Genomic DNA, 10,087 nt, shown 5'->3' with positions numbered 1-10,087 from the left:
CCTGGGATCGCGCGAAAATCACCAAGCCCGTAAAATTTACGGGCCGCTACATTTAATTTCATTCAAAACACTGCAACGTTATTTCTACGGGTTTGGCCAGCGCTATACGTTTTTCAGATGTTTATTAACAAAATGCGTCCATAGATGTCACGGCAGCGCTGTAATTCATGTTAAAACTTATCTTTGCGTTCTCAGTCTGTATATCATTCAGTTGTTTGTCATCATGTTTCGGCGCGGTTTATCAGACGCAGAAATTGCGGATTTGATCAATCATAGCGACACTCTGGATAATGTAGAGAGTGATTCAGACGATTCTGAATGCAATGGTGTGTTTGAAGGTACGTATTTCCGAATTTTCCACGTAATTGTGCAGTACGCACATATCTGTTGAACATGTGTAAACGATGTATGTAGTTACACATAATGTGATATTCTTTTTAGAAGACGAGATTGATGACAGTTTGTCTTCAGATGAAGACGAGAATGATGTTGAAGGTGTTGCTTCAAATCCAGCAGCTGTGCCGTATCCGAAAGACAGTGAGTGGACTGCAGTTGACACCTACCGACCTCTGCCTGTCAACACGACACCCAGGCAGATACTAGTGGATATTGATGAGTCGAGTTCTGTACTGGATTGCAGTAAAGTGTTCCTTACTGACAGTGACGTAAATGAACTCAAGAGACAGACAAATTTGTATGCATCACAGACAATACAGAAGAAAAGAAGAGGAAATAATCTGAAGCCCCATTCAGTTTTGAGTTCGTGGAAGCCAGTGACTATAAGTGAGATGAGGCGTTTCTTGGGTATTATTTTCCACATGTGTGTTTCGAAAAAGCCCAAAATTGCGGACCATTGGAGCACTAATCCTGTTCTTAGTTGTAACTTTTGTCCCCATGTCATGAGCCGTTTGCGTTTCACTCAGATACTGTCATGCTTGCATCTTGTTGACAATTCAAATCAGAAAAAACCAGGCGAAGATGGATTTCATCCACTTTACAAAGTTTTGCCATATTATAATAATTTGAAGGAGCGATGTATCCAGGCATATCGTCCCTCAGAAAAAGTGACAATTGATGAAGGAATTTGCCCATTTCGAGGTCGTGTGAGTTTCCGTGTTTACATGCAAAATAAGCCTCATAAGTATGGACTGAAAGTATATGCTGTTGCTGAAGCCAGTAGTGGCTATGTTGTAAATTTTGAAGTTTATGCTGGTAAGCATATTGTTGACAATTCTTCGTCTGCGGTTATTTTGCGATTGTTGTCTGACAGCAGCTTGCTGAACAAAGGCCACACTGTGTATTTAGATCGATTTTATTCCAGTCCAGAGCTATTTCAGCAACTGGCAGAGAAAGGCACTGGAGCTGTTGGTACTGTGAACAAATCCAGGAAAGGATTGCCTAAAGATTTAGTATCTGCTAAGCTGAAAAAGGGCGAAATGTCTTTTCGGCGTAAAGATAATGTATTGGCAATGAAGTGGAAAGATAAGAGAGATGTGTATACATTGTCTACAAGGCATCAAGCAACATTTGGTACGCATACTAAGAGAAATGGGTCTGTAGTATTGAAACCACTTCAGGTACTTGATTACAACCTCAATAAAATTGGAGTGGATATTGGAGACCAACGCCTGCAGTACAATCCGTTCCAGCACAGAACTGTGAAATGGTGGCGAAAATTATATTTCCATTTGCTGCTTATGGGAGTATCAAATGCATTTTGGCTGTACAATGCAGTGCACAGGAAGAAAATTACAATAACAGACTTTATAACAGTGCTTGCAGTTCAGCTTGTTGAAGACGACACACTTGAATTCATTCCAAGAAATGAAGGAACTGTAGGTCGGCTAACAAAGAGACATTTTTTGCAGCACATACCTGCAACTACTAAGAAGTATGCTGCTCGTGTGTGTCACGTGTGCAGTTCCAGGAGCAAGAAACAGAGTGGCAAGGCTTCTCGCAAAGAGACACGATACGAATGTGAACAGTGTGGCGTTGCACTCTGCCTGGAACCTTGCTTTAAAATTTTCCACACTAAAAAACAATATGATTCTGTGTGAAATTTATATGTAATACTGTATACTATCAGAAACATGTAATGTAGTGCCACAATTTTGGTTAAAAATAAATCACAATTGTATTCCCTTATTCGTATGACTTTTTCTAAATTCTTAAAACATCTAAGTGATTTCTATAACTGTACCTTAAAGCTGTGCATTGTAAAGTAGTTTCTTTCACTCAGAATTAAAGTAGAAATGTGCAGCTTCAAGATGGTACCAAATTTGCCACAATCCAAACAGTAGATTTGATGCAGTAATTTTTTTAATATTGGTAAAATTGCCCGGTTTCTAGGGACGGGTGCATAAAATAGGCCTGGTACAGAGAGTGTTAATACAAAAGGCACAATGCCGACTTAAGTAGAAGAGGACTGACACTCTAACTTTGTATGATTTGAACCTCTCCTAGGAGTCCAGTTTTAGATTCCGATGCTTTACTTCAGGTTTACTGTATCCCTTGGACCTTCTTTTTGACGATGAAACACAGATATTGCATCCGAATCTAATACAAAAGGCACAATGCCGACTTCAGTAAAAGAGGACTGACACTCTCACTTTCTGTGATTTGAACCTCTCCTGTGAGTCCAGTTTTAGTTTCCGATGGTACACTTCAGGTTTACTGTATACCTTGGACCTTCTTATTGACGATGAGACCCAGTAATAGCAACCGAATTTAATACAAAAGGCACAATGCCGACTTAAGTACAAGACGACCGACACTCTAACTGTCTAAGTTTTGAACCTCTCCTGTGAGTCCAGTTTTAGATTCCGATGCTTTACATCAGCTTTACTGTATCCCTTGGACCTTCTTTTTGACGATGAAACGTGGAAATTGCATTCGAATTTAATACAAAAAGCACAATGCCGACTTAAGTGAAGGAGGACTGACACTCTCACTTTTTATAATGTGAACCTCTCCTGTTAGTCCAGTTTTAGATTCCGATGCATCACTTAAGGCTTACTGTATCCCTTGTACCATCTTATTGACGATGAAACACAGAAATTGCATCCGAGTTCAATACAAAAAGCACAATGCCGGCTGAAGTACAAGAGGACTGACACTCTCACTTTTTTTTATTTGAACCCCTCCTGTGAGTCCAGTTTTACATTCCGATGCTTCACTTCAGGTTTACTGTATCCCTTGGACCTTCTTATTGACGATGAAACACAGAGTTTGCATCCGAATTTAATACAAAAGGCACAATGCCGACTTAAGTACAAGAGGACTGACACTCTAACTATTTATGATTTGAACCTCTCCTGTGAGTCCAGTTCTAGATTCCGATGCTTCACTTTGGGATTACTGTATCCCTTGGACCTTCTTATTTACGATGAAACACAGAGTTTGCACCCGGATATAATACAAAAGGCACAATGCCGCCTTCAGTAAAAGAGGACTGACACTCTCACTTTCTGTGATTTGAACCTCTCCTGTGAGTCCAGTTTTAGTTTCCGATGGTACACTTCAGGTTTTCTGTATACCTTGGACTTTCTTATTGACGATGAGACCCAGTAATTGCATTAGAATTTAATACAAAAGGCACAATGCCGACTCAAGTACAAGTGGACCGACACTCTAACTGTCTAAGTTTTGAACCTCTCCTGTGAGTCCAGTTTCAGATTTCGATGCTTCACTTCAGGTTTACTGTATCCCTTGGACCTTCTTATTTACGATGAAACAAAGAGTTTGCATCCGAATTTAATACAAAAGGCACAATACCGACTTAAGTACAAGAGGACCGACAGTCTAACTGTCTATGTTTGAACCTCTCTTGTGAGTCCAGTTTTAGATTCCGATGCTTTACTTCAGGTTTACTGAATCCCTTGGACCTTCTTTTTGACGATGAAACACAGATATTGCATCCGAATATAATACAAAAGGCACAATGCCGACTTCAGTAAAAGGGGACTGACACTCTCACTTTCTGTGATTTGAACCTCTCCTGTGAGTCCAGTTTTAGTTTCCGATGGTACACTTCAGGTTTACTGTATACCTTGGACCTTCTTATTGACGATGAGACCCAGTAATTGCATCCGAATTTAATACAAAAAGCACAATGCCGACTTAAGTACAAGAGGACCGACACTCTAACAGCCTAAGTTTTGAACCTCTCCTGTGAGTCCAGTTTTAGATTCCGATGCTTCACTTCAGGTTTACAGTATCCCTTGGACCTTCTTATTTACGATGAAACAAAGAGTTTGCATCCGAATTTAATACAAAAGGCACAATGCCAACTTAAGTACAAGAGGACTGACACTCTAACTTTCTATGGTTTGAACCTCTCCTGTGAGTCTAGTTTTAGATTCCGATGCTTCACTTCGGGATTACTGTATCCCTTGGACCTTCTTATTGAAGATGAAACACAGAAATTGCATCCGAATATAATACAAAAGGCACAATGCCGACTTAAGTAAAAGAGGACTGACACTCCCACTTTCGGTGATTCGAACCTCTCCTGTGAGTCCAGTTTTAGATTCCGATGCTTCACTTCAGGTTTACTGTATACCTTGCACCCTCTTATTGACGATGAAACAAAAAAATTGCATCGGATTTAATTTCAAAAGGCACAATGCCGACTTAAGTACAAGAGGACTGACACTCTAACTTTCTATGATTTGTACCTCTCCTGTGAGTCCAGTTTTAGATTCCGATGCTTCACTTCAGGTTTACAGTATACCTTGGACCTTCTTATTGACGATGAAACACATAAATTGCATCCGAATTTAATACAAAGGGCACAATGCCGTCTTAAGTAAAAGAGGACTAACACTCTCACTTTCTATGATTTGAACCTCCCCTGTGAGTCCAGTTTTAGATTCCGATGCTTCACTTCAGGTTTACTGTATACTTGGGACCTTCTTATTGACGATGAAACACTGAAATTGCATCCGAATTTAATACAAAAGGCACAATGCCGACTTAAGTAAAAGAAGACTGACACTCTCACTTTTCATGATGAGAACCTCTCCTGTGAGTCCAGTTTTAGATTCCGATGCTTCACTTCAGGTTTACTGTATCCCTTGGACCATCTTATTGACGATGAGACACAGTAATTGCATCCGAAATTAATACAAAAGGCACAATGCCGACTTAAGTACAAGAGGACCGACACTCTAACTGTCTATGTTTGAACCTCTCTTGTGAGTCCAGTTTTAGATTCTGATGCTTCACTTCAGGTATACTGTATCCCTTGGACCTTTTTATTGACTATGAAACACAGAAATTGCATCCGAATTTAATACAAAAGGCACAATGCCGACATAAGTACAAGAAGCCTGACACTCTCACTTTCTATGATTTGAACCTCTCCTGTGAGACCTGTTTTAGATTCCGATGCTTCACTTCAGGTTTACTGTATACCTTGGACCTTCTTATTGACGATGAAACACATAAATTGCATTCGAATTTAATACAAAACGCACAATGCCGGAGGACTGACACTTTCACTTTTGGTGATTCGAACCACTCCTGTGAGTCCAGTTTTAGATTCCGATGCTTCACTTCAGGTTTACTGTATACCTGGGACCTTCTTATTGACGATGAAACACTGTAATTGCATCCGAATTTAATACAAAGGGCACAATGCCGACCTAAGTAAAATAGGACTGACGCTCTCTCTTTTTATGATGTGAACCTCTCCTGTGAGTCCAGTTTTAGAATCCGATGCTTCACTTCAGGTTTACTGTATCCCTTGGTCCATCTTATTGACGATGAGACACAGTAATTGCATCCGAATTTAATACAAAAGGCACAATGCCGACTTAAATACAAGAGGACCGACACTCTAACTGTCTATGTTTGAACCTCTCTTGTGAGTGCAGTTTTAGATTCTGATGCTTCACTTCAGGTTTACTGTATCCCTTGGACCTTCTTATTTACGATGAAACACAGAGTTTGCATCCGAATTTAATACAAAAGGCAATTTGCCGACTTAAGTACAAGAGGACTGACACACTCTCTTTCTATGATTTGAACCTCTCCTGTGAGTCCACTTTTAGGTCCCGATGCTTCACTTTGGGATTACTGTATCAGTTGGACACTCTTATTGACGATGAAACACAGAAATTGCATCGGAATTAAATTCAAAACGCACAATGCCGACATAAGTACAAGAGGACTGACACTCTAACTTTCTATGATTTGTACCTCTCCTGTGAGTCCAGTTTTAGATTCCGATGCTTCACTTTAGGTTTACTTTATATCTTGCACCTTCTTATTGTCGATGAAACACAGAAATTTGCATCCGAATTTAATTCAAAGGGCACAATGCCGACTTAAGTACTAGAGGACTGACACTCTCACGTTCTACGATTTGAACCCCTCCTTTAAGTCCAGTTTTCAATTACGATATTTCACTTCAGGTTTACTGTATCCCTTGGTTCTTCTTATTGACGATGAAACACAGAAATTGCATCGGAATTTAATACAAAAAGCACAATGCCGACTTAAGTAAAAGAGGACTGACACTCTCACTTTCTATGGTTTGAACCTCCCCTGTGAGTCCAGTTTTAGATTCCGATGCTTCACTTCAGGTTTAGTGTATACCTGGGACCTTCTTATTGACGATGAAACACTGGAATTGCATCCGAAATTAATACAAAAGGCACAATGCCGACTTCAGTAAAAGAAGACTGACACTCTCACTTTTTATGATGTGAACCTCTCCTGTGAGTCCAGTTTTAGATTCCGATGCTTCACTTCAGGTTTACTGTATCCCTTGGACCAACTTATTGACGATGAGACACAGTAATTGCATCCGAATTTAATACAAAAGGCACAATGCAGACTTAAGTACAAGAGGATCGACACTCTAACAGTCTATGTTTGAACCCCTCTTGTGAGTCCAGTTTTATATTCTGATGCTTCACTTCAGGTTTACTGTATCCCTTGGACCTTCTTATTTACGATGAAACACAGAGTTTGCATCCGAATTTAATACAAAAGGCAATTTGCCGACTTAAGTACAAGAGGACTGACACACTCTCTTTCTATGATTTGAACCTCTCCTGTGAGTCCAGTTTGAGGTCCCGATGCTTCACTTCGGGTTTACTGTATCCCTTGGACCTTCTTATTGACGATGAAACACAGAAATTGCATCCGAATTTATTACAAAAGGCACAATGCCGACTGACATACAAGAGGCCTGACACTTTTACTTTCTATGATTTGAACCTCTCCTGTGAGAACAGTTTTAGGTTCCGATGCTTCACTTCAGGTTTACTGTATACCTTGGACCTTCTTATTGACGATGAAACACAGAAATTGTATCCGAATTTAATACAAAAAGCACAATGCCGACTTATGTAAAAGAGGACTTACACTCTCACTTTCGGTGACTTGAACCTCTCCTGTGAGTCCAGTTTTAGATTCCGATGCTTCACTTCAGGTTTACTGTATACCTTGCACCCTATTATTGACGATGAAACACAGAAATTGCATCGGAATTAAATTCAAAAGGCACAATCCCGACTTAAGTACAAGAGGACTGACACTTGAACTTTCTATGATTTGAACCTCTCCTGTGAGTCCAGTTTTAGATTCGGATGCTTCACTTCAGGTTTACTGTATACCTGGGACCTTCATATTGACGATGAAACACTGAAATTGCATCCGAATTTAATACAAAAGGCACAATGCCGACATAATTAAAAGAGGACTGACACTCTCACTTTTTATGATGTGAACCTCTCCTGTGAGTCCAGTTTTAGATTCCGATGCTTCACTTCAGGTTTACTGTATACCTTGGACCTTCTTATTGGCGATGAAACACAGAAATTTCATCCGAATTTAATACAAAAGCACAATGCCGACTTAAGTAGAAGAGGACTGACACTCTCACTTTCGGTGGTTTGAACCTCTCCTGTGAGTCCAGTTTTAGATTCCGATGCTTCACTTCAGGTTTACTGTATTCCTTGCACCCTCTTATTGACAATCAAACACAGAAATTGCATCTAAATTAAATTCAAATGGCACAATGCCGACTTAAGTACAAGAGGACTGACAGTCGAAGTTTCTATGATTTGAACCTCTCCTGTGAGTCCAGTTTTGGATTCCGATGCTTCACATCAGGAATACTGTATACCTTGGACCTTCTGATTGACGATGCAACACAGAAATTGCATCCGAAATTAGTACAAAAGGCACAATGCCGACTTAAGTACAAGAAGACTGACACTCTCACTTTCTATGATCTGAACCTCTCCTGTGAGTCCAGTTTTAGATTCCGATGCTTCACTTCAGGTTTAATGTATCCCTTGGACCTTCTTATTGACGATAAAACACAGAAATTGCATCCGAATTTAGTACAAAAGGTAGAATGCCGACATAAGTAAAAGAGGACTGACACTCTCTCTTTCTGTGATTTGAACTTCTCCTGTGAGTCCAGTTTTAGATTCCGATGCGTCACTTCCGGTTTACCGTATACCTTGGACCTTCTTATTTACGATGAAACACAGAGTTTGCATCGTAATTTAATACCAAAGGCACAATGCCAACATAAGTGCAAGAGGACTGACACTCTAACTTTCTATGATTTGTTCCTCTCCTGTGAGTCCAGTTTTAGATTCCGATGCTTCACTTCAGGATTACAGTATCCCTTGGACCTTCTTATTGACGATGAAACACATAATTTGCATCCGAATTTAATACAAACGGCACAATGCCGTCTTAAGTACAAGAGGACTGACACTCTAACATTCTATGATTTGAACCTCTCCTGTGAGTCCAGTTTTAGATACCGATGCTTCACTTCAGGTTTACTGTATCCCTTGGACCTTCTTATTGACGATGAAGCACAGAAATAGCATCCGAACTTAATACAAAAGGCACCATGCCGACTTAAGTAAAAGAGGGCTGACACTCTCTCTTTCTATGATTTGAACCTCTCCTGTGAGTCCAGTTTTAGAATCCGATGCTTCACATCAGGTTTACTGTATACCTTGCACCTTCTTATTGACGATGAGACACAGAAATTGCATCGGAATTTAATACAAAAGGCACAATCTCGACTTAAGTACAAGAGGACTGACACTCTCAGTTTCTTTGATTTGAACCTCTCCTGTGAGTCTAGTTTTAGATTCCGATTTTTCACTACAGGTTTACTGTATCCCTTGTTTCTTCGTATTGACGATGAAACACAGAAATTGCATCGGAATTTAATACAAAAAGCACAATGGCGACTTAAGTAAAAGAGGACTGACACTCTCACTATCTATGATTTGAACCTCCCCTGTGAGTCTAGTTTAGATTCGGATGCTTCACTTCAGGTTTACTGTATACCAGGAACCTTCTTATTGACGATGAAACACTGAAATTGCATCCGAATTTAATACAAAAGGCACAATGCTGACATAAGTAAAAGAGGACTGACACTCTCACTTTTTATGATGTGAACCTCTCCTGTGAGTCCAGTTTTAGATTCCGATGCTTCACTTCAGGTTTACTGTATCCCTCGGACCATCTTATTGACGATGAGACACAGTTATAGCATCCGAATTTAATACAAAAGACACAATGCCGACCAAAGTACAAGAGGACCGACACCCTAACTGTCTATGATTTGATCCCTTCCTGTGAGTCCAGTTTTAGATTCCGATGCTTCACTGCAGGTTTACTGTATCCCTTGGACCTTCTTATTTACGATGTAACACAGAGTTTGCATCCGAATTTAAAACAAAAGGCACAATGCCGACTTAAGTACAACAGGACTGACACTCTAACTTTCTATGATTTGAAAATCTCCTGTGAGTCCAGTTTTAGATTCGGATGCTTCACTTCGGGTTTACAGTATCCCTTGGACCTTCTTATTGGCGATGAAACACAGAAATTGCATCCGAATTTAATACAAAACGCACAATGCCGACATAAGTAAAAGAGGACTTACACTCTCACTTTCGGTGATTTGAACCTCTCCTGTGAGTCCAGTTTTAGATTCCGATGCTTCACATCAGGATTACTGTATCCCTTGGACCTTCTTATTGACGATGAAACACAGAAATTGCATCCGAATTTAATACAAACGGCACAATGCCGT

At 40.0% G+C, this 10,087-nt stretch overlaps 1 protein-coding gene across 1 annotated transcript; it reads left to right on the top strand.

Moving 5' to 3' along the window:
- Positions 1-404: 404 nt before the first annotated feature.
- Positions 405-2,057, top strand: LOC124616643 (piggyBac transposable element-derived protein 4-like). The gene has a single exon (XM_047144971.1). It carries the CDS (start codon positions 405-407, stop codon positions 2,055-2,057), a length of 1,653 nt encoding a protein of 550 aa, XP_047000927.1.
- The last annotated feature ends 8,030 nt before the right edge of the window (positions 2,058-10,087 follow it).

Source organism: Schistocerca americana, chromosome 5 (assembly GCF_021461395.2).
Source record: "Schistocerca americana isolate TAMUIC-IGC-003095 chromosome 5, iqSchAmer2.1, whole genome shotgun sequence".
In the NCBI taxonomy this organism is placed as follows: Eukaryota; Metazoa; Arthropoda; class Insecta; order Orthoptera; family Acrididae; genus Schistocerca; species Schistocerca americana.
The sequence above is the reverse complement of the archived record's forward strand: the minus strand, read 5'-3'. Positions and strand labels throughout refer to the sequence as shown.

Coding starts and splice junctions, on each gene's coding strand:
- LOC124616643 (XM_047144971.1), top strand. CDS start 405: ATGTATGTAGTTACACATAATGTGATATTCTTTTTAGAAGACGAGATT.